This window comes from Crinia signifera, chromosome 1, assembly GCF_055691185.1.
Source record: "Crinia signifera chromosome 1, ASM5569118v1, whole genome shotgun sequence".
Lineage (NCBI taxonomy): Eukaryota > Metazoa > Chordata > Amphibia > Anura > Myobatrachidae > Crinia > Crinia signifera.
Window position 1 is genome coordinate 279,365,445 of NC_139217.1, and position 25,124 is coordinate 279,390,568.

General features: G+C 42.6%; 1 protein-coding gene and 1 long non-coding RNA gene across 2 annotated transcripts; one reads left to right on the plus strand and one right to left on the minus strand.

Moving 5' to 3' along the window:
* Positions 1-2,859: 2,859 nt before the first annotated feature.
* On the minus strand, positions 2,860-15,508 carry RPS6 (ribosomal protein S6). Its single transcript, XM_083184555.1, has 6 exons — positions 15,351-15,508; positions 14,618-14,749; positions 13,820-14,030; positions 9,993-10,139; positions 4,463-4,620; positions 2,860-2,997 (listed from the first exon to the last, which is right to left on the minus strand). Exons 1-6 carry the CDS (start codon positions 15,354-15,356, stop codon positions 2,902-2,904), a joined length of 750 nt encoding a protein of 249 aa, XP_083040681.1. The 5' UTR covers positions 15,357-15,508; the 3' UTR covers positions 2,860-2,901.
* On the plus strand, positions 15,024-24,743 carry LOC146075388 (uncharacterized). Its single transcript, XR_014473565.1, has 2 exons — positions 15,024-15,502; positions 24,633-24,743. It is a non-coding gene; the product is annotated as an uncharacterized LOC146075388 (long non-coding RNA).
* The last annotated feature ends 381 nt before the right edge of the window (positions 24,744-25,124 follow it).

Sequence of the window (25,124 nt, forward strand, 5' to 3'; positions counted from 1 at the left end):
TCAAGGAAAAGGGGCAAATTGAGGAATTTGGATGTTGTGCGCGCCTTGCGCATTTATGTGGACAGAGGAAAAAGTGTCAGGAAGACTGATACTTTGCTAGTTTTGTAGGAGGTACATAATAAAGATTGGTCTGCTTCTAAGCAGACCGTTGCTAGGTGGTTGCACTCTGTTATAGCGTTTGCATATACTAAAGTTGGTAGGCCTGTGCCAGCCAGGATTAATGCGCATACCACCAGATCAGTCGCCACCTCTTGGGCGGTTCGACATGGGGCAACAGCTGAGCAGGTTTGCAGGGCTGCCACTTGGTCATCTGTTCATACTTTTGCCAAATTCGATAGGTTCCATGAGTTCGCGTCGGTGGACGCATCATTCGGGCGAGCAGTGATGAGAACTGCAGACCTGAGCGTACCCACCCAAAAGGACCGGCTCTGGAACGTCCCAATGTGAAGCTGTGTCACCAGGACCATTGAAAGAGAAAAAGGGATTTTTGTAAGAACTTACCGTTCGAATCCCTTTCTCTGATATGGTCCTGGTGACACAGCGATCCCTCCCTTACGCTCAGTAAGTATGCCTGTGTTCATGAGGTTTCATGTTATAATTGGTTGAAAAGTTAAATTTAAAATTGTACATATAATATGTGCAGGCGTTGTACTGAGTTAATGTATTCCAGTGGCTTTGAGAGATTGAACTGAGGAGTCTGGGATGCAGTAGGGGAGGAGCCTACCCTCCAAAAGCTTTAGGATAGGTGCCTGGCTCCTGCGGACCCTCCTACATCCCAATCTGAAGCTGTGTCACCAGGACCATATCAGAGAAAGGGATTTGAACGGTACGACGCGATTTACATTTTACCATGCATTTCTATGTAAAATTGCGGCCGTCGCATCGCATGCCATTATAATGGCATGCGATGGGCGTTGTTCTAGGAAACAAAGTACCCAAGTTTCTATTTACCAGTTTCCAAAATAGCCGAATATACATCATGTGCCCGGATACACCGAAATACTAAATTAGATGGACTTTGATCTACACATACAGGAAAATGCAGAAGTAACTATAAAGTACTGCCAAACACCAGGTACAAGGCAGAAACAGCTTCCTGACAGGCAGCCAGTGATCTGAAGAAAAGGGTGGAAGTGGCGTGCTGCCATCACCATGTACACAGTAACCCAGCAGTCACACTCCGCAGATGTGATTGGCAGAGGGCAGAAGTGACACCACTCGCATGCAGGGAGGGTAGAAGTGACTGCACCCTGAAGCCCAGAATCCACACATTTTTATGTAAGGAGTGGCAGTCACCAACTCTCTCGGCGTCCTGAAGAAGCCACCCCAGGCAGAACTAGTTGATAGGGAGCAAGTTGGATCCCTCTGGACACTGCATAAGTTCCACTGCACAGCCAACTCAAGAAATCTGCCGGCAGACCCTCAGCCACTTACAGCACCCTGGTTAAGCACCATACGGACACACCAACTCCCAATAGTGGGACTTCTCAAACTGATACCCACTGGGACTTATACTGTGCTTTCCTTTGGAGATTCTTTTTAAGAGTAAGTTCTAGAGGAGGATTCATAATTATACCACAGATTTTAGACTTTTTTGCTTGCATGTCCTCTTTGTCATACCATCCCCATGTGTATAACGGTACTAGCGGTTTTTTAAAATATTTTTAGTACTGTCGCTGTTTTATGAATTATTTGCACCTTAATATAATTTATTAACAATATCTAAATAAAACAAATGTTATTGAAAAACAGTAAGGATTATTTTATTGCTTTGAAACTATAGGATTTTCCTTTTGTCTTACACTAGAATCACATGGTTTCCTGTAGTACACCCATTTACTCAGCAGCAACCGTATTCATAGTGCATAGCACTGACCTCTAGACCACCTCTGATGTAGTAGCAACGGTTGTTACAGGTGGACATGCTTGTTTTATACAATCCATGTGCAGTAACATGTATCTCCTCGCACACCAAAATGTAATCATACATTTTATAAACAAGTTTATAGAATATATTTGCTATGTATATAAAATACTGGGCAGACTAAGTCCCGCACAGCCTGCAACTCTTACATTTCACCCAGAGTTGTCTACACAGTCTTCAGATGTTTATGGGCTCATGCAGGTTCAATTTGTAACAAGTCATTAGCAATCTTAATTTACACACGACCTATAGCAGCACATACTTACTGCATGGGTAGTGTGAGAATTAGCAGGAACAGTTATGCTACATAGCATAGTTCTCACACTGCCTCAGTCCTAATTGTACACAATAGTTTATCCACAATGCAATAGAGAACATGGGCTTATTACACCTGTTGCATCTGCTGTAAAAGATACACGTTTCTCTTTGGGAGGTATATACACCACTATATTTATTATGCCTGATAGGAGCAATATTAAGTAGGTGGTCTCTGCTACATTGCCCCATTCTTAATATGCACTTTAAAGGAATAGGTTTAAGTGGTATAGATAAAAGTTTGTTTTTTTTACGTTTCTCAGCTTTAGCTTGATTACCTATCTGCGTTTTAGTCATCTGTGTGAAGGAATCCTATGACATTTACACTGATTGTGGTCCCATATGATGAAAAAGCAGTGTTGGTCAGTGTCCTTTCACCTGTTGACCCAGTCACACTAATACATGTCCACTATATGGGGTTAACTTAATGACGGCGACAAGTTACCTTCTATACCAGAACTCACAGTATTGAATAGAGTACAAATCATGGCAGAATATCACTGTATTCCTAGTTTAAGAACTCTTGCATTATACTCATGCACACAATGGGAAATACGATAGATAATATGTTCCTAGGAGGCCAATTTCAGCAGAAACATCCTTTCAAAGAAATGCACACATTGTTCATTTACAAGAAAATGTGTTTATTTAAATCTGAGGCATTACTTCTGGCTGGATTCAGATTTGGATGTTGAGGCTCTCAGGGAGGAAAGTCTACGCCTCTTGGCGATCTGCTCCTGACGCTTCTCCTTGGCTTCCTGAGCAAAAAAAATAAATAAAAACATTTTTAGTATTGTGTTCCCTTAATGTGTGGGCCTGTCGTTTGCAGTATTATTGCACTAAATCAGAGGGTTCTCAAGTCCTCATGTACCACCAACAGGACATGCTTGAGGATGCACATGTAGGGTAACCCCTTGTTTCAGGGACAGTAATTATTCCACAAACAGAAATCCTCAAACATGACCCATTGGGGAACTTGAGGTTTGAGAGAGAACGCCTGCACTAAATTGGTCACTCTTTTTTTAGACCTGTGAGATCAACCATTTAGACACATACAGATTCCATGGACAATATCCTATTAGCCCCGATAATACACGGCTTGCTCTGGGGGAATTCCCAATATACTTATTTTTTAAACTCTCTATCCAATATTGTCGCATGAATAGAGACCCTTTTTGGTACTTGTGAGTTATCCGGGCGTCCGATTTTAAAATCGGGTCGGATCGGGACATCGCATCGCATGCGACCATCGGATGCGATGCGATGACCCGATTTTTCCATAGGAATCAATGTTAAAATGGACTGAGTCCATTTTAACATGGAATTCAATGGGAAAAAGGGGTCCTTTTCATACCCCTACTAACCAAGTGGGCATGGAGTTGGATATAAACCTGTGGCGAGCGTAGCGAGCCACCGAGCCCGAAGCGTGGCGAGCATAGCGAGCCCCGCGAGGGGACACGGAATACCGTCCCCTCGCGGGGCTCGCTTCGCTCGCCACGCTTCGGGCTCGGTGGCTCGCTACGCTCGCCACAGGTTTATATCCAACTCCATGCCCACTTGGATAGTAGGGGTATGAAAAGGACCCCTTTTTCCATAGGAATCATTTTAACATTGATTCCTATGGAAAAATCGGGTCATCGCATCCGATGGTCGGATGCGATGCGATATCGTATCGCATCGCATCGCATTGTATGCCTTAACTTAAGGCATACAATCAAAAAATCGGGAGCCCGGATAACTCACAAGTACCCCCTTTTTTATAGAGGCCCGCAACAAGCCATAGATTTATGTATTTTTGGACCCAATTGCGACTTGGGTAGGCAAGTGAACCAAACCCCCAATGTCGGCATTTGGAGCCAATAGGATAGCTAACTACCCATGAATACTGTACCAAAGCAATGAGCCTGAAAATGTATTCGATAAATTAAAGGATCTTCTAAGCACAAAATGTGTTTGCATTAAGCACACCAGCACCCCATAAACACCAAAGCAATTGGTTACTACTGAATGGGTATGAATTATATACACTGGTCAAAGGTTGCGTATTTTATCCAGATAAGGAAACATATACAAATAGATTTAAGCTTTCCTGGTTAATTCTATAGAATTATAAATATGAAAGGTACGGCACACTAACTGTAGAGTAGACCTTAGTAGCAGGGTCACAGTACAACCATTGTACAGGTTAGTAAGCCCATAAGTAGTTCTGGGAAATGAACACACCTTTGTTCTCTTAGCCAGGAGCTTGGCATACTCTGATGCTTCCTCCTTGTTCTTCTGAGTGCGCTGCTTCTTCAGGGCAATACGTCTGCGCTTGTGCTGAAGAACTCTAGGGGTTACGAGACGCTGGATCTTAGGGGCTTTAGTCCTGGCCTTCTTCCCTATTGACCATGAAAATTATTTACTACACATAACATACAATATAGTTGCCAGTTAAAAGCTAAATTACCAAGTACATTTTTTTTTTTTTAAATCTGTTTTTATTATCATATTTGAAGCAAGGTGTACAATGATACATAAGTCAACAAAGTTTCTATTCAGGTTCTTCTATACATTGTTGAGAGAGAGCTTTCATAGCATTACATCCATATATTTTTTTTTTTTTTTTTTGACAAGTATACATTTATGTCTAGAGTATTAGATCATAACCCATGTACATTCCACTCTAAACGGAGCTCCCAATTGATCTTATATCTTTGTGTCCTTCCGGGTGCGATCTGTTGGCCGCTCCCCTTTTTTCCCCCCTTTGTTTATTTTGTATTCCCCTTATTTGTTCGTTTTGGTCATTAGGTGCTCCGTTGAGAAAGAAAATCATAAGTCTAATCCAAACTCATAAAAACGAGATCATTAAACATACATCAAATAATATAAAATTTACAAAGTAATCAAACGCCAAATCATATTAAACATTTGCGGAGCATGTTGGTTTTTTTTTTTTTTGTCCATTGCTTAGCGGTCTATGATGTTTATCGGATCTTCCTGCAATGCTACTCTTGTTTCATACCAACTTGTTATTTGAAAACACTGTTTTAAGTGTATCTTTATTGTAATTGGTTGTTTTTCTATAATGGCTCCCCATGTCTCAAAGAGCTCTTTCACCCTTTTTTCCTTTTGGAGTGTCGCCTCCACCCATTCCATACGGAATATGTACAATAATTTTTCCTCAAAAAGTTTCATTGTGGGAGCAGATCTGTCTGTCCACCTGTGGAGAATGCTTTTCCTGGCTGCAGCTGAAATTGCCAGTAACAATTTTTTTTCCCCCTTTGCCATCCTTGTCTCCCTCCCTGTTATCCCAAGGATAGCCCACTCTGGGGTTAGTGGGAACATGTGTGTGAGTAGTTTTGAGGAGAACTGCCACACTTCCTCCCAGAATTTATTAATCTGGTCGCATTTCCACAGGCAGTGAAACAGATCTGCCCCCGCTCTGTCACACTTTAGACATTTACAATCTGATGCTATACCCATTTCAAATCTCCTTTTTGGTGTCAAGTATGTCTGGTGGGATATGTTATAAAACATTTCTGTGTACATTATTGCTGGTATTGTTTTTACTGATTCTTCAAGTGATTTTATTAATTTTTCTACTGTTATGTTTGGGAATACTTCTTTCCATTTTGTTATTCCTGTTTTTATTTTGTCGTAATCTAATGGCTGGTATAGGAATTTATAATGAGCTGTTATGATTTTCTTGTGTGGAACTTGCTTTTTTAGGAGTGTGTCCAAGGGATTATTCAAATCTCTTAATGTTAAATTTTGAAGTACCTGCTTTGTATAGTGTTGGGCCTGTATGAATGTGATATTATGCGTAGTAAACGGGCCATATTTCTCTACCGCCTGGGCATATGTCAGGGCTTTGCCCCCCTCTACGTCCATCAAATGTTCTATTCGACTTATCCCCTGCCTTTTCAAAATTCTAAATGGGTTTCCTGCTTTTCCCTCCTGGAAATCTGGATTTTGTAGAAATGTTATAAATTGTGATTTATATGGATTTATTTGCATTCTTTTCCTTAGAATAAACCATAATTTTCTCAATGTCATTAATAATGGGTTGCTCATGATCTCCGGATCTATTTTTGATTTTTCTAAGTGTAAGAAATTAACAAGATTAATGTCCCCTATGAACTCTTGTTCTAAAGATGTATTTGTGTAGATTTCTGACTGCTGTATCCAATCCCTCAAGTGCCTCAGCACAGCCGCTTGGTTGTACCACGTTACATTTGGAAAGTTAAAACCTCCATTGTTTCGTTTTTGTTGCATCTTAATTAGGCTGATTCTTGCCTTCTTATCTTTCCAGATAAAGTCACGGAACAATTTATTTACCTCAGCTGTGTTTTTCTGTGTTAGCAGAAGAGGCAAATTTTGGAGAGGGTACAACAGTCTGGGTAATGATATCATTCTTAATAAATTTAGTCTCCCTGTATATGACAATTTTAGATGTTTCCATCCTCTGATCTCTTTTTTTAATTGGTTTATAGCATTGTTTATGTTTAAGTCGTGTAGGCTCGTTATGTCTTTGGGGAGATAGACCCCTAAGTATCTAAAACCTTCTTTTGCCCATTTTAGATTTATATCTTGTGCCCACTTGGGTTTGATGCATTTAGTGTCTAGGGTCATTGCGGTTGATTTCTCGAAATTTACCCCGAACCCAGATTGGGTACCAATCTCTTTTAGCTTTATCATAAGAGGTTTCAGAGATTCCTCCGGGTTTGCCACATAGAGCAGGAGATCGTCTGCAAAGGCTGTTATTTTGACGGTTTGGGCTCCCACTTGGATACCTTTGAGTGGGGTCCAGTTTTGTATTATACGTAGCATTGGGTCTAATGTTAAATTAAAAAGGAGGGGTGATAGGGGGCAGCCCTGTCTTGTTCCTCTAGACATTTCTATGTTTTTACTTTTTTGGCCATTTATCATAAGCGATGTAACTGGGGTGGTGTAAAATAACTTGACTACCTCTCTAAAGTTAATACCAAATCCCCTATATTGCAGGACTTTTTCCAGATACTGCCATGAGACAGTATCGAATGCTTTTTGTGCATCTAAGCTTAACAGTATATTTGTCCCGTGTTTGGCACCCGCTATTATCGCTGTTATGGCAGTTCTGATCCCTTTAACCGCATGTCGCCCACTCACAAAGCCTAATTGGTGTTCTGTTAGAGTTAGGGCTATTATATTCTGTAGTCTTATTGCCATAATTTTGGCCATTATTTTAAAATCTACATTAAGGAGGGTTATTGGACGGTAAGATGAGGGTTCTAAGGGGTCTTTCCCTACTTTGGGTATCATTATAGTGTGTGCATAGTTGAATGCTGGGTATAGGATATGGTTTTTGTGTATTTGACGGAATATCAACAGAAGAATTGGGGTCACTTCCTTTTGAAGTATCTTATAATATTCTATTGATAACACGTCAGGTCCGGGTGCTTTCCCTAGCGCCATATTTGCAATGGTGTCTCTAATCTCTTCTTCTCTAATTTCCTCCTCTAACAGCTCTTTTTGGCTCTGCGAGAGTTTTGGGAGTTTCGCTTCCTTAAGTATTTCGTCTATTTTGTCTTGGTCTGTGGGATGCGCTTCGTATATATCCTGATAATAATTTTCAAATTTCTTTATTATTTCCTGAGGTTTGGTCCAGATTGTGCCTATACTTTCTCCCCTCACAGCAATTATGTGATTTTTACTTTTGGGTGGTTTAGACATATTTGCCAATAAGGCCCCCGTTTTATTCCCCCATCTAAAAAAATGGTTTTTAGTATAGTCTAGATTTTGTTTTGCTTGTGCCAGTAGGTAACTTTCAAGTAGTTGTTTTTCTTGTTGGTATTTTTCTAATAGCTCCTCTATTGGGTTGTTAATGTAATTCTGGTATGCCAGTGTGGTTGATTTTTTTAATATATTAAATTTTTCTTGTGCTATTTTTCTTTGTTTAGATGTATAGGCTATTATCTCTCCTCTTATTACTGCCTTTGAGGCCTCCCACAATAGGATTGGGTTTCCCATGTGTTCCTTATTATTCTCTCTATAGTCTTCCCATTTATCTCTAAGGAAACTCCGAAACTGGTCTGATTGATAGAGATAACTAGGAAACCTCCATATTCTGGTTTTTCCCCTGTTTTGGGGTAGGCTCATGGTAATGGAAGCTACCGCGTGGTCCGAAATCATAATAGTATCTATTTTACTTGTCATTATTTTGGGGATCAGATTATTTTCGACCAGTATGTAGTCTAATCTCGAGGAAGAGTGGTATACTCCTGAGCAGAACGTGTATGCTCTTTCAGTTCTATGGGCTATTCTCCATGGGTCGCTCACCCCTAGGTCTTCCATCATTTGTGTCATTGGGTTAAATTTATAGTTACTCGTTTTTAATTGGGTTGATCTATCTATATGCGGGTTTATCACCTCATTAAAATCCCCCCCTATAATCAAATTTGCTGTTTCCCTACTTAATAATATTTGTGATATGTGAGCAAAAAATACACTTTGTGCCTCATTAGGTGCGTAAATATTTACTAGGGTATATTTTAAATCGTTGATTCTTACATCTACTATCATGTATCTCCCCTGTGCGTCTAATTTAGTGTCTTCTATTGTATATGTTAAGTGTTTCGCAAAGATAATTGCCACTCCTCGTGTCTTATTGTGATATGATGCTGCCAAGCATTCCCCTATCCAATTATTCTTTAAAGTGTTTTCATCGCCCTTCTTCCAATGTGTTTCCTGAATAAATAAAATATCTACCCCTATCCTTTTAATATGTTGAGTAACTTTTTTACGTTTTACTGGCGTATTTAACCCATTAACATTCCAGGTAGCAATATTCAATTTTTCCGGTTTACTCATCCTAACTTAGACCCCTCCTTGGTTCTTCTCCCTCTAGTCTCCTTCTTCCAGTAGCCTTTGTTTTTAGCTCTCTCTTCCTGTTTATGTTTGTGTATATACTTATTATTCCCTCTTTGTTTTTGCCTTGACTTTGTATCCTGTACCTCTCTTCTATATTTCCTATGCCATTTTTGCTTCAAATCCCAAGTACATTTTTAATAAATGATAGTTGCTGCAAATCAGACATTTTAATACTGCAGAGTGCTATTAAGCTACTACATATAGCCATAATAGAAAATAAGTAATGTGTTAGGCAGACAGAATGATCATACTAATGGCATACAGCACTGGACAAAGTAGACTTAAGTAAGTAAATTACTGTGGCTAAGGGATATCCAATTAGCCCTGGTAGCTGGCACTCATTGGGTTTTCTGCTTTGGGTGCCTAGATAACCAGTGATTTGAGACTTTCCCACAGTATCACATGGGTCCGGCAACTTGTTATGGAATATGTGCTATTGCTCGAAAATGGGTGCTTCTTTTGACTGAACATCAGGTGAAGATTAGAATAGAACTGTAGTAGAGGGTATACCATTAGTAGGGCTACTTTTTCAGCTAAACTAGTGAATATACCTCACAGAACTACCTGTGCTGTTGCCAGATGCTTCACAAACCATGGACTGGATAAAGTGGAGTCAATCATGTAAAGCAGTGGTGCATAACTTACTCATGTTCCTAACAGAAGGGTGTTATTACATTCTCCTAACAGAAGGCAGAGTTCTTACATTCAATAAATTACTGGCAACATCAGCCAAGGAATTTTTTGTGTAGGAAATCTAGCTAAGTACCAGGCTAAATAAATGCAACTTTAGTTAGGACAACACATACAAATCAATAGTGTCAGACATTATCCATGTGAGACATCATACACCGGTCACATTTACCTTCCTTAGAGAGGGGCTTCCTAACCACATACTGGCGTACATCATCCTCTTTGGACAGGTTAAAGAGCTTACGGATCCTGCTGGCCCTCTTTGGACCCAAGCGGCGGGGAACAGTGTTGTCTGTAAGGCCGGGAATGTCCTTCTCACCTAAAATATTCACAATTGATAATTAAAAAAAAATCATGTCTACTTAACTAAAAATTTGCTCTATGAAGAGGCAGCTGCAGTAAGCTTGTATGTGATACATTAGTATTTGACTCAAACCTAGAGTGTGCTGCAGGCATACTGCAGGGTTGGTGCAAACATTTTATAGGTGACAACATCTATGGCTTCTATATTTCACTCATGAAAGAGGTACCAGGTGTGGCAGCCATCTTGGACAATTTATATAGGATTGCTCTGGGTGGAACACACCAAGAAAAGAGTACACAAAATCAGTGGTTGCAGCAATGCAAGGCTAAGAGTAAGGTCCTAACATCACTTCATGTATTTTTCATCCCACCCACGGGCATGCCAGTGAGGGAGTTGCGTGGCGCACTACGATGGGATATTTAAAGCAGGTGAATGTCTGCCAATGGCACATTTGCAGACAGATTAACAGACTGCACTCACTTCTCGGTCAGGTCCAAATACGGACCCAATTTCGATGGTGAGGGTTTGCGCATGTGTGCAAACTCCCTTCCAGACACCTTCGGCTACTATCAATCGCTGGGGCATTTGCACTGAGGGGCAGGCAGGGGAACGCAGGCGTGTTGATGTTACATCAGCTGCCCACCCCAAATTTGGTCATAAGTCAGTTCAGACTTATCTGCAGAAAGGGGAAAATTTTTTGGGTGGTCAGTGGCCATCGAATGATTTTTCAACCGTTGGCAGGATGAGAGGGATGTGCAAGTGTATACTAGTGTATCTCCTCACATGCAATTGCGGGTATTAGCAGGGTGGGCGGTAGGGCACTTTACCTGTTCACTAGGATTCGGGTGTACGCAGCCCAGTGAACTGGCCTGAATCAGGTCCAGTGTACTGGGAATGTACAATCAGCAGCTGGATAACCATTTCATACAATCTACCCACAGTTCTAAATGTGAACTGAACAAGTTACATTAATAACAGCTAATGGGTGCAGGGTGCTGATCAGCGAGGGTGGCATATTTACAGGTACGGAAGAGATTCAGGGTGTGTACATATGCCCTCACTAATCAGCACCTTGCACTTAGTGAACACTAATACTGTACAACTATGTAATCTGACTAATACAGTGTAATGCAATGACACTGCAAGGCTGTACAAGCCATAAGATGGTAAAGTAGAACTATACATTGAGGTATATAAACATGCAATCCTGGCAAGGCGTCGCTTCCCTGAGCTAGTACAAGAGGAAAATCAAATACAGGAGGCGGACATGTGAATACTAGGTCTATAACAGTGTCGCCTATAATGAAAGTTTGTCGTTTAATAAGATTTCAGAAATACTTATTTAGGTCCTCAAAATTTAAGTTAAAGCTATAGACAGATTAAAATGTACTATTTTGGCCAACTAACATTCCAGCAACACAAGGCAATTCTGCATAACTAATGCGCCTTGTTCAACTGCTGAAAAATGTAAATTGTAATAGCACAAAAGTACATAAGCTACCAAGAAAACCACACAATACCAAAAGTTATACAGCAACGAAGCAAACATGCTCCAAACAAGTCTCCAGAACACATGCTTAGCTGTTAATTTCTTATAACCCTTTGAGTGCCGACATTGTGGTGAGATGGTACAAAATAAAGCTAGTCTAGGCCCTGGCAATTTTGCACATTTTTTACAGTAACATTGTCACTCAAAGGGTTAATAGTCAGTACTGCATATACAAACAAGTCCTCACATATAGCCTCAATATGCTATTGTATACTGTTGTAAAACGTAACGGAATCTGCTGTGCTATATAAGAAAAACTGTAAATAAATGCCTTAAAGCTTATCGGGCATTAATTTTGCTGGAAACACTTCATATTACACCAGTGTTTCTAGTATGCGCAAATATTGATATGATTAATTTGATACGAGACACTTGTATATGTGTCACTAAGTCTGTATATGGAGCAGAACAGAACTTTGTGTACAGACTGAAGAGACTGGGATGTCCACAGATATACAAGTGTCATATCAAAGTAACCAGTTTCCTTGTGTGCCGCGATACTCATTTACGGGGAAGAAAAAACAAAGCCAGATGATTCTCATGTGCCAACCGGAGGGCTGTTTGTACTCACTTATATAAAGCAAGAGCTAAATGGTCTCTTTATCCAGATATTATAATAGTTGCCATCTGTAATTTTCTCAAAAGCCTACCACCATAAACCATTGGTAACAAGACCCAAACTCCATAAAAACCTATTCATCTATCAGTTTTCTGGATAGCCACAAAGCACATTTGGAGGACTGGAGAGAATCCCCAAAGCTATCTGCTACAATCTCCAATTCTCACTCAAAAGTACCTTCGTAGGTTTCTGAAGAGCTAAAAAGCTCACAAATAACCTATAGAGGGACATGCACTGCAAGTAGTAGTTTCAAAGTGGTAAAGGATCACTGCAAGTAGTAGTTTCAAAGTGGTAAAGCATCACTGATGTAAGCAGGGTTGTACTTTATTACATTCGGGTAATCTAATGCTGTGTACACACGGGGGCGATAATCGCTGGGAATATGGTCGCAGGCGACCATATTGCCAGTGATTGGAGTGCGCACCAGTGATAAATCGCCGGGTGCGCGATCCCGGTTTCTGCCCCATTGTAATCGCTGGTCGCAGGAGCTTGCTCCTGCAACCAGCTAATTACCTCTGCGGCTCCCCCAGCAGAGGTTCCTTTTCATCAGCGACCAGCTCAGGTCGCTGATGCAAAGGAGACACTGAGCAATATATTGCTCAGGAATATATTGCTAGCAATATATTCCTGAGCAATATATCTCCCCCTGTGTGTACGGTGCTTAAGTTTCAGAACGCTACAAATGGCACCAGTCTTGGTATGGTTATAGCCATAGGGGCAGATATATTAAGCCTTAACAAGAGATAAATGCAAGGGTGATAGAAAGATAAACGTCCAGCCAATCAGCTCCTTACTGACTTTTTCAAACACAGCCTGCAACATGGCAGTTAGGAGGTGATTGGCTGGACGTTTATCTCTCCTTCTCACCCTTGCATTTATCTCTTGTTAAAGCTTAATACATCTGCCCCAATGTGTCTAAAACCTCTTCCTTAGATTGAGGAGAGACATGGATAGAAATAATTGGCACACAATATAACCAATGTCAACAATAAAAAAAAATTCCCCAACTCCATTAGCTATTATTGCAAATAGCTGGAAACCTAATGAGCTGGTAGTAGTCCATGCAGTCTTGCTTTATTACGTGTCGAACGGGATTTGGGTTCCCAGACTGTGTGCTGTTGCTGAACACTTGCAGGGATGCCTCAGATTGGTGGTCCAGGACCAACGCAAAATTAATTACGCTCCATATAATAGGCAAAACCTGTGCTTGTGGCTGACAGTTATAAAATGTGCGGATAAACAGAAGCAAATCTGGACCCGCACTACATTATTAAACCGAAAAATGACATTTAAAACACGTAATTACATGTTTTTCCCCATAATTTCCCAATAAGAACCTTATAGCCTATGGGGCGGTACACCTGTCAAACCGTAATGCAGGTGTCCTAAGGCAAGCTGAGGGAGGCCAGAAACCTCCCGTGGAGCAGAAGGGCAAATACGTGGATATAAATCTGATACTGTAGGGTGCCTTATGAAACAAAAACCATCCAGCTAAGCCTCATTACTAGGGAAAGCAATGTAACTCACCTTTCCTCACAATAACCAAGTTCAACACACTTAAGTTGGCATCGACAATACATCCACGCACAGATTTGCGCTTGCGTTCACCAGTCCTTCTGGGGCGGTAGCAGGAGTGACCCTTGCTCAGCAGAAGACGAACACGTCCATGCGTGAGGACTCCCTGTTTCATGGGGAACCCTTGTTTGTCGTTTCCTCCACTGATGCGTACAACATATCCCTGCACAAATGAAAAAAAAAAAAAATCACCCTGAAAACTGATGCTGAATGATTGGGATTCTATCGCTACACAGACTTCAAAATCCGACTATTAAGTGCCCAACAGTCAGGATCTCATCAACAGCAAGCCACCAAGCTCGCCCCCCCCCTCCCCCCTGTCGGGAGTACCACCAGTCAGAATCCTGCCTGCCGGATCGCTATACCACACGTCCTGAAAACTAACAGCATATACAGGCAAGGACTACTTTATACACTTAAGCCCTGTACAGGGCGACGGGAGAGCGCTCCCACGACCAGCCCTGGGGTGATAGCTGGTCCTGCAACCATCTGCTTCCACAAGCAGTGTGTCATCTCTGGTTGCTGATGAAAATAAGACACTAAGCAATACGATCGCAGAACAATATTAAGCAAACATTGTTCAGCAATCATATTGCTCCATGTATACGGCGCTTTAGGGCTTTCAGGAATTCCATGTAGTTTGTGAGAGATTACACCGTATGCACAACCAACTGCAACAGCTTCTAGAAACATTTATAGCTGATTTATTAATTAAAAAGATGCACACCACATTACCAAATGCCACCTTACCTTCCATTCTTCACCCAGAGGATCAGCAGCAACTTCTGTGGCCATACGCTTTTCATAGAAAGTACGCAGCTTGCGCTCATCATCCACCTCAATGAGCTTCTGGCAGCCAGTGGCCGGGAAAGAGATATTCAGCTGCAGAAACACAAAAAAACTTTATCAAATGGACAGAGCAATAGATCATAGCAGCCCTGTGAGCGTGAGCTACAGGGCAAATGCACAGTGATCATGGCAGCACCACATGCAGTTGTGTCACATTACATGCCAAACTGACATAGCAAGTTTTATTTATATAGCGCACTCTCTCCAACAGGATAACAGTAGTGGAATGATACATCCTCCTATACACGCGTGCTGTACACTGCGCCTGCAGCACACCCGGTGTAGCCGCTGCAGGGCTCCTATTGGAGGCTGCACTGATGCCAGCACCCCCATGCCACGTCTTCCGAGCCGCCAGTACCCGGCACACACACACAGCCTTCGCCGCTCAATAGGGTGCGGGGAGCCAGCGTCCTGGTCCCCACATTGACACCTTCCTCCAGGAACACACAGCCGGCAGCGGCCATGTCTCTCCCTACTCCCAGTCCCCGATCCGCCGCAATCCTCCAGCTAGGAGCCCGATACAGGTCAGGATTGCCACCAGCTGCTCCCCCGAGACACCGCGCCGCACATCTAGGGGAATATGTGCAGAGTCTGGGGCACAGGGCAGCAATTACACGCCGGTTCCCGAGCTCACCTTCATGGTTGCCAACCAGTCTGTCTCAGGACCCGCCGGAAAGAGGCCGAGCTTCCGACCAGAGACTTCTCATAGGGGGGCAGAGGGGCACGCTTTGACGTCACACGCACAGAAAACCACGGCGACGCGGTAGCGCCACCCGCTGGGGGGAGGTGAGTAGTAGCAGGTACAATGCTTACGTTGCACTGCTCTGATCAACATTAAGTGTATTCAGGTGTGCTTGCTTGCTTGCTTGAATTTGCTGCTTTAATTTTGTGACCGTTAAAAATTTCTTCTGCGGCAGTGGTTCTCAACCTCGGGCCTCAGGACCCCCCAACAGTTCACGTTTTCCAGGTCTCCTCACAGAATCACAAGTGAAGTAATTAGCTCCACCTGTGGATCTTTTAAAATGTGTCAGTGAATAATAAGTGCACCTGTGCACCTGCAGGGTGACCTGGAAAACATGAACTGTTAGGGGGTCCTGAGGACCGAGGTTGAGAACCACTGTTCTACGGTACACATTGCGGTATTATATCATACATACACATAATTGCCTACTTGACCCTCTCCATGGGGGATAAAATGCTCTGTTCCTGGACTTCCCTGGTAATTAGGATGACCAACTCATCCCTTTAATCCGGGACACATATTAATTACACAGGTTCTGTGGCTGGCTTTCACCTAGTTTTAAACTGCCACACCCCAAGACTCCATTTCACCTGGTTTTCAACTGCCACAGAACCTGTGTAATTAATATGTGTCCCGGATTGAAGGGATGAGTTGGTCACCCTAAGGCTGGTTTCACACACTCCGGCTCCTGCCGGACGGCGAAAACACGTACGGCCAGGAAGCCGTGCAGCACACACTAGTTTATCAAGGCGGGGATGGCCACAGCCCGGCAGCCGTCCCTTCCAGTGGTGGGATCCGGCTGCAGCCGTGCGGCCGGGCCGTGGCCGTCCCGTGTGAATGGACACAATAGTGTCCATTCACAACTAATGTGTGCGGCACGGCTCCCTGGCCGTGCGGGATTTCACCGTCCGGCAGCAGCCGGAGTGTGTGAAACCAGCCTAAAGCTGCCCATACATGCTGCGATCCCGGCGTGCGTTCCGGGCTACAATAGCATCCATCACATCGCATTGCATGCCTTGTGCATGCAATGCGATGCAATGTGATGAATATCAAGTACAAAAAGTATGTGCAAGCACATACTTTTTGTACTGTGCGATGAGGTGCCGCGGAAGCACGCACCTCAAAGCACACATCGGACCCGCCGGGATCGCAGCGTGTATGGGCTGCTTACTGCTAATGCATGATTACCATCACCTGTGGTGAAACACCTTACTTATCGCCTACCTAGCTACCCACAGGTGATGGCAATCATACATTACCAGGGAAGTCCAGGAACAGAGTCTTTTCTCCCTCATGGAAAGGGTCAGGTAGGCAAGTATGATTTCAACATGTTGGATACTGAGCATTTATTCACAGATATAAAGGGTTTTTGGGGACTATGTAAAAACCAGACCCTGCACCATGTCCCATCCTGGGAGTGTCTTGTCTGGGGGGATGCCTATCACAGGATGTAATCTCCCCTTCATTGTGTCCCTGGCATAGGTGTGCGCAGCACATTTTATTAGGGGGTGCACTGTCAAAGGGGTGTGCCTAGCGCCACCTACTGGGCATGTCTAACACCAGCCGTGTCTACCATCATCTATTGACACTCACTACAATATAAAACGTCTCTCAGCCACACCATAATCTCCTGCTGATTTAATTTTTAATTTTGTAACTACTCTGTGTAACAGTAAATGCAAATAAAGTCAAAAGCAAATATATGGATGACTCAGGTATGTAGTGATGAACAGGACCTTGTTAACATTGAATCCTGAGCAAAATCGCATCGCATGCGATATCGCATGCGATAATACGATGCGATTTTGCTGAAAATCGCGTCGAATCGCATCTGATTGTATGCCTTAAGGTCAGGCATACAATCACAAAATCGGGCGCCCAGATACTACATAAGTACCGAATATTTTTTTTTTAATTTCTCAATAAGAAACATTTGGCCTAGGGGTGCCTTGAAAACATTTTGATGCTCTAGGGTGCCGTGATTCAAAACAGTTTGGGAACCACTGCCCCACACAGTTCACGTTTTCCAGGTTACCCGGCAGGTGCACAGGTGCATTAATTACTCATTGACATATTTTAAAAGACCCACAGGTGGAGCTAATTATTTGACATGGGGAGACCTGCAAAACATCCACTAATTATTTGACATGGGGAGACCTGCAAAACATCCACTATGAGGAGACCTGCAAAACATCCACTGCGTGGGGTCCTGAGGACCCAGTTTGAGAACCTGTGCAATAGAATAATGGGGCTGGAAACGAATAATGGGGAAGGAAACGAAACAAAAAAAAAAACAGTAACTTTGCACCTCACAGGTGAAAATCCATGTATTATAATTATTTTTGCACCCAGGTAAGGATAAACGCTGGCTGATTTTGTGTGTTGCCCACAAATGCTGGTTTGCTTTATATTTGCACTGCAATTTAGATTTGAGTTCAGGTACACCTCATTCAAATCAATGGGATATATTTATTAGTATAAGTGCAGGTTTTTAAAAGTGGAGATGTTGCCAATAGCAATACAATTAGATTGTCCTGATCATTTATCTAGCCGCTGCTTGAGAAACCCAGAGACGAGATGCCACTTGCCACTTTGGGGAGTGGAGTTAGTCTTTTGTATTAATAGGCCCCAACCCCCCAAAAATGGCACAATTTACAGATCCAAAGGGGCGATGCTACATTACGGTACTTAAATTTGTGTACTTTAGCAATGTACCCGCCATTTTGTGACAGGATTCACTGTATAATCTCCTTATCCTGAATGCTTCTCTAAAGGCCCCCATACAATGTGCGATTAAGATGCAATGTGGGCTCTTTTCATGTGCAGGAATCGATCGCAGGAAAAGAACCGAAGCAAGAGAAGCAATCTGCAGAATTGCTTCTGCTCAGGGCAGGCTCGGCAGGGATTGCCTGTGATGATAGCTACATGCACAGATAATGAGGGATTGTCGTTAACGCAGGGTTGCCTACTTTTAAAGTCTCCTCTCTCGGAAAAGCCCAGAAAGGAGACTGTCAGCAGCACTTTGGGGGGCGGGGCCTGATAGGCAAATCCCAGTATTTGCGGGTCTACGAGGAGGGGCCAGGGCTAAATGACATGATTTTCATCTTTACCCCCCCGAAAAGCCACGAGTAACAGGAAATGAATGCTGCCATGGGGGAGATGCGGGTGCCGGTATCCAGGAGGGTTGCCCGCCTTTCCGGGCAACTCTGCTTTAATGACCTGCAGGAGCATACACACCGGACGATATTATGAAAATACCAAAATGAGTATGATTATAGTTCATTATATCACCTATTGGTAGTTATTCTGATTCACTCGCAAAGGAAAATTCCTTCTCAAATTGACAAAACCATGTGCACTGCAGGTGGGGCAGATGTAACTTGTGCAGAGAAGGAATTTGCCTTTACGAGCGAAATAGATTAAGGGCCATTGTGTACGTGCATATAGTAAAGCAAACAGCTAGACAAAACCATGTTGAATTGCAGGTGGGGAAGATGTAAATGTGTAGAGAGATTTAGATTTATAATATGTGGTGTGTTCAGGGTAAAAATAAAGTTGTCTAACATTTGTGGACTACATGCAAAAGTGGCCAGTATTTGCAGTGCACAGAGAATATATATATAAATATATTTGCTATACTTGCAACATGGTTTGTTCCAGATACAAAGGGTCCGATTCAGATCTGTTTGCACAAGTCCGAATTCAGCACCGTCCCTGATGCTGGGGTCTGCGTATTAGCGATAATGCGCATGTGCAAACCCCCACAGTGAGCGCCTACAGCAAATTCTTATCAAATGCTCGCTGCCTGATTGTGCTAGCGTACACATCCGCTCACATTGTACCAAGGGGATCCAGCCAGGGGAGTGGGTGCTGTGCGTTCGGCAGGACCAAGGTGGCGTTAATCTGCTTGCTAGGCAGCGAATATATGCAGCCTAGTGGGCAGGTCTGAATCGGGCCCAAAGTTGCAAACTTTTTTGCTTCACTTACGAACACAAGTCAAAACCTATGGGGAACTTTAATAAAATGGGAGTTCTATTTCAGATGGGATGTTGCCATGGGCAGCGGTGTAGCTAGGTGCCATGGTGCCCCAAGTAAGGGTATGTTTTGCGCCCCCCCTTTAATGAATTAGGAGATAGGATCGCATATTGCACATATTACACTACTGACCCCTCTATACCCTGAACTATATTACTGAGCAGTCTAGAGCTTTCACTGCACTGTAAAACATCACTGTACGTCCTCTGCACACAGGATGCACTAAGCATCCCAATGGTCAGGATGCCGGCATTTACCGACACTGCCATCAGAAGAACAACACTGGAACTTTAAACGGATCAGGATGCCAACACCGTAATACCGGCAGCTGTCATCCTGATTGGTGAGTATCTCACAGGTTAGGGTCAGGCCAGAAAAGGGGAGTTAGGTTTGGTTATGCTGTAGGGCTGGGTGTTAGGTTAAGGGGTGGGTTAGGGTCAAACTATGAGGGGGTTAGGCTGCTGCAAGGGAGAGGTAGGGGAGGATACATACAGAACCCCTGTTAAGATGTATATTTAAAAAAGTATATATACACAGTATGACAGTTACCTTCTGGCATTAGGTAGAGTGGCAGCCATAGTGTGTAGAATCGCTGATAAATCATAGTGTCCTGGGAAGGGGTCTTGGGGAGCCTCAGTAGTCTGGCCCAATAATTCTACAGCTGAGATATATATATATATATATATATATATATATATATATATAGAAGTCGGTTTGTTCGGCACTCTCGTTGAAAAGAGGTATTTGCTGGTGCCTTTCTCAGTAGGGGTATACAGACAAAATTCACCGGGTATTTCTACACCAAAGAATCAGGCGGCACTCAGGCTTGTAGAAAAATTCTTTGTATTAGTGCAAACAACACATAGTTTTAAGCCATCAACGTTTCAAGGCCGGGCTGGCCTTTTCATCAGGATGCGTGCTAGAAAGTGCAATAGTGCTAGATAGAAAAACAGAAAGAGTTCTTTCTGTTTTTCTATCTAGCACTATTGCACTTTCTAGCACGCATCCTGATGAAAAGGCCAGCCCGGCCTTGAAACGTTGATGGCTTAAAACTATGTGTTGTTTGCACTAATACAAAGAATTTTTCTACAAGCCTGAGTGCCGCCTGATTCTTTGGTGTAGAAATACCCGGTGAATTTTGTCTGTATATATATATATATATATATATATATATATATGATATACAAATTGGTTGAACCAGCGCTAGGTGTGGGAATTGGACCGTCCAGTGAGTAATCCCTTAACACAGTAGAAGGATTTACATGGTCAGAACCAAAGTCCATGTATATTCGGACTGCAGCAACCTTCACGAACAAATCCACGAGGATCAGATGAGGTGAATATCTAGGCAGAGAAACATAAGAAGGTGCGCTTCATGGTGCATTAAACGAGTTTTAATGCGTTAAAAAATATTTTTGACCAGGGAGAGCAAAGCAAATGCTGGTACCAAATTTAAAACAGGGTGGACTGGATACCACATGACATGACATATAAAAGCCAAGGCTAAGCAGCTGGGCAATCCTGGTCCTGAAGAACCGAGTACCTCACATGCGTGGGACTTCATTCTAGCACCCCCCATATTTGAAAACCCAAGCAGTTCCTCTTCCCTGCCTGGGGTGTCGCTGTCTGCTGTAGTGCTTCTAGCTTAGTGTGGTCTGTGTATCCTGTGTATCAGCACTGATATGCAAACCAGACCTGTGCTAGAAACACCACAGCAGGCAGCGACACCTCAGGCAGGGAAGAGGAACTGCATGGGTTTTCAAAGATAGTGGGTGCTAGAATGAACACTATATATATATATATATATATATATATATATACATATATATATATATATATATATATATACACATATAAGTATATATGTGTATATATATATATATATATATATATGCTTATATGTATAATATATATGTATATACATACAAGTATATACATATAAGGGTACTTGTGTATTATCACGGTGCCCACGATATTAAGCCGTACGATATATAATCGCATCGCATGCCATACACCCGATGCAATGCGATTTTAAATTGTATAAGCCCCCCTATACGATTTTTAATTGTATAAGCACCCTAATGGGGACTTACAATGTTAAATGCACCCCCACGCCACCCCCACTATGAACGCCAACCCGAAGTGTACTTTACCAAAAATTCACAAGTCCTTAGTTAACCCGCCCGGTAGGCCTATCATTTCCGCCCGCTCCTCTCTCCTTCAGCCTTTAGCCATTTTTGTCGACTACCACCTACAACCACTGGTGACTTCTGGTAATACCTACATTCAGGATACAAATGACTTCATTAAAAAACTTTTGGTCACCAATACCTCAAATACACGCTATTTGGTAACAATGGACATCAACTCCTTGTGCACTGTTATACCACACTTGGACGGACTGCGAGTATTACGTAAAGCATTAGACCAAAGAATCTCAACAGAATCCCCAACAGAGTTCCTAATGGACCTGGCAACGCTAATATTGACCTGCAACCACTTTCTCTACGGCTGGGGTAGCCAACCCTAGTCCTCGAGAGCTACCAACAGTGCATGTTTTGCAGGTCTCCTCACAGAATCACAAGTGAGCTCCATCTCTGTATCTTTTAAAATGTGTCAGTGATTAGTGAGTGCAGCTGTGCAGCAGCTAGGTTGTCTGGAAAATGTGAACTGTTGGTAGCTCTCGAGGGATAGGGTTGGCTACCACTGCTTTATGGCAATAAATATTATGTCCAGTTAGCGGGGACCGCCATGGGCTCCAATCTAGCACCGGCATACGCATGCCTATACATGCATGAATATGAGAACCATTATATCCTGCCGCACTTTGGTGAAAAAATTAGACTATATAAACGATACATTGATGATGTTTTCTTGCTATGGACTGACACTGCCGAAAACTTGGAAGCAATGATTACACATCTTAATACATTGGACAGCCCGATACGCTTCACGCATGACATCGAGTCCGAATCTATCCATTTTCTTGACATCAACGTCATACTAGCTGATGGTAAGATCCACACTTGCCTATTCCGAAAAGAAACGGATAGGAATACTTTTTTATCCACTAGCAGTCAACATCCTCCTGTACTCAAGGAGCACCTGCCGGTTTTCCAATATATGCGGGTCATCCGTAATAATACTCTACCAGAGAGAATGGAAGTACAGCTCAAGGAGATGATAAGTCGCTTAATTGAAAGAGGCTACCAGCTGAGTAACCTTGAAAGATGCCTGAAAAAAGCTAGACACAATATGGCGACACGTGAGCAAGCCTTACGGGCACTACAAAATAGGACACCACGCATGTTATATGTGAATACATACAATCATGCAGCATCAACGATTCAGAAAAGCCTCAATAGGCATTGGCCCATAGTGGCATCTGATACAAACTTGAAGTTACACCACCATGGTCCCCCAATGATGGCCTATAGAAGGGGGCCTAACCTCAAACAAATCTTAATGCGTCCAACACTGAGTCCGAGCCCACAGACAACCAACACATGGTTATACTAAAAAAAAAACAGGTGCTACCGTTGTGCTGGTTGCACAACGTTCAATAGTATGTTGTCAGATCCTTCGTTCCCCCATCCACATTCGGGGAAACCAATTAAAATTTACTTTCGCTTGCACTGCCTCATGGACCATGTCATATACCTTTTGACCTGTCCATGTGGTTTAGCCTATACCGGAATGACCACCAGGAAGTTCCGTGAACGAATGGCAAATCATCGAAACTCCATTAGGGCGGCCATCGAGACTAACAAAACTGATTTACCCATTCCTAGACACTTTCTGGCAGCAGGGCATCAAATTGATAGCCTTAGATGACGTCTTATTGACTGGGTGCCTCCCCCACAAAGGGGTGGTGATAGAGCTCTCCTCCTCAGGAAGAAAGAAAGCAGATGGATCCACCAATTGGGCACTTTGGCCCCAAAGGGCCTAAACAAAAATAATCCCCTGAACATCTTCCTGCGCTAAAATCTTGGATGAACTGGATCAAATTACCAGTGAAGATACAATAGCACATATTTGTGCATATCACTGATCTCCTATACTTAGGAGACTATATATATGATCAGCTCACATTTATAGGTTGTCCTAAAATATGGCCACCTGGGGACCCTTGGTTGTTAATAACAACAACAACAACAACAATAATTTCTGTAAATATTTTTCTGCATAAAAACTCTATAAGATCAATAACGGTGGCAAACAACTGATAACAAGTGACAGAAATTGGCACATATAGGGATGTTCCATGATCCCTGTTTTTTCTGCTTTTCTGCATTCTTCTTGTAATTTTTGTATTTGTATTTATGGCTGTAAGAAAGTCGTTCTGGTTTTGTATATAATTTTTTTATCAATTAATTCTTCTTTGCACTCTTTATATATATATGCAAGTTCTTTTTGTATATAAATTTATATGTATCGCTAGTCCTATACAATTGTCCTGCTGGATACCCTCAGATGTACATTGAATGTATAAAAGTAAGTGTAATATCTAATGTACCTATAATAATGTTTTGTCCTCTTGGATTACTTACAGTAATTAACTGACTGATTTATTACGTGTACTTGCATTATGAATAAAACTCTGAGGGTATCTTAACTTGAATTTAGTTATATGGCGCATGCGCCAAAAACAAGAATGAATATTGCCGAGGCACTGACTGTACTTCCGGTCACATGGTGTATATCCGGCTGCGGGTCACCTATGCGTGTCACCTGCATAAAAACCTCACTTCCGGCCAGTAAAGCCATGAGAATGTGCGTGTCAGGTACCGGATATCCGGTACCGCGGCATCTCTCTATGAGAACATAGATCTAAGACACACACTTCCGTTGAAGCACTTCCGGAAATGCGTCGATGTCCGCGAAATGGCGGGAAAACCGCCGCACATGTAACTTCCGTTTTTTGGGTATATAAGTCCGGGCCTGGGCAGTCTCAGACATGGTTGGCATTCCTGAACCATGCTGATCTGCCAGTATTGTGCTGTTGCATACTTTGTACAATTGTGCCTATGTAAGTATATGGCTTTGACTTTATGTCATGTTATTGTCTGTATGATGTACCTTATATTTGAAATTACATTATGCTTTCACTTGTAGTGATTTGCTTTATGTTATTTTCAGGCTCCTTGATAAAGGTCCAGATGTAGGACCGAAACGTCGGGGCTCTAAAAAATTTATGGCATAGAATTATTGGATATCTCCATATGAAATAAAGCAAAAGTTGGATTTTTATCAGAGCAAGTCTCTTTTATATTGTGGTGAGTGCACATTCCCTTCTGGGAGAACTTCTTCTACATATGCTTATGTGTACAATATATATGTATATACATACAAGTATATACATATAAGGGTACTTGTGTATTATCACGGTGCCCACGATATTAAGTTGTACGATATATAATCGCATCGCATGCCATCGCATGCCATACACCCGATGCAATGCGATTTTAAATTGTATAAGCCCCCTATACGATTTTTAATTGTATAAGCACCCTAATGGGGACTTACAATGTTAAATGCACCCCCACGCCACCCCCACTATGAACGCTAACCCGAAGCATGGCGAGCGAAGCGTGGCGAGCGCAGCGAGCCCGCGAGGGACGGTGGTACGGG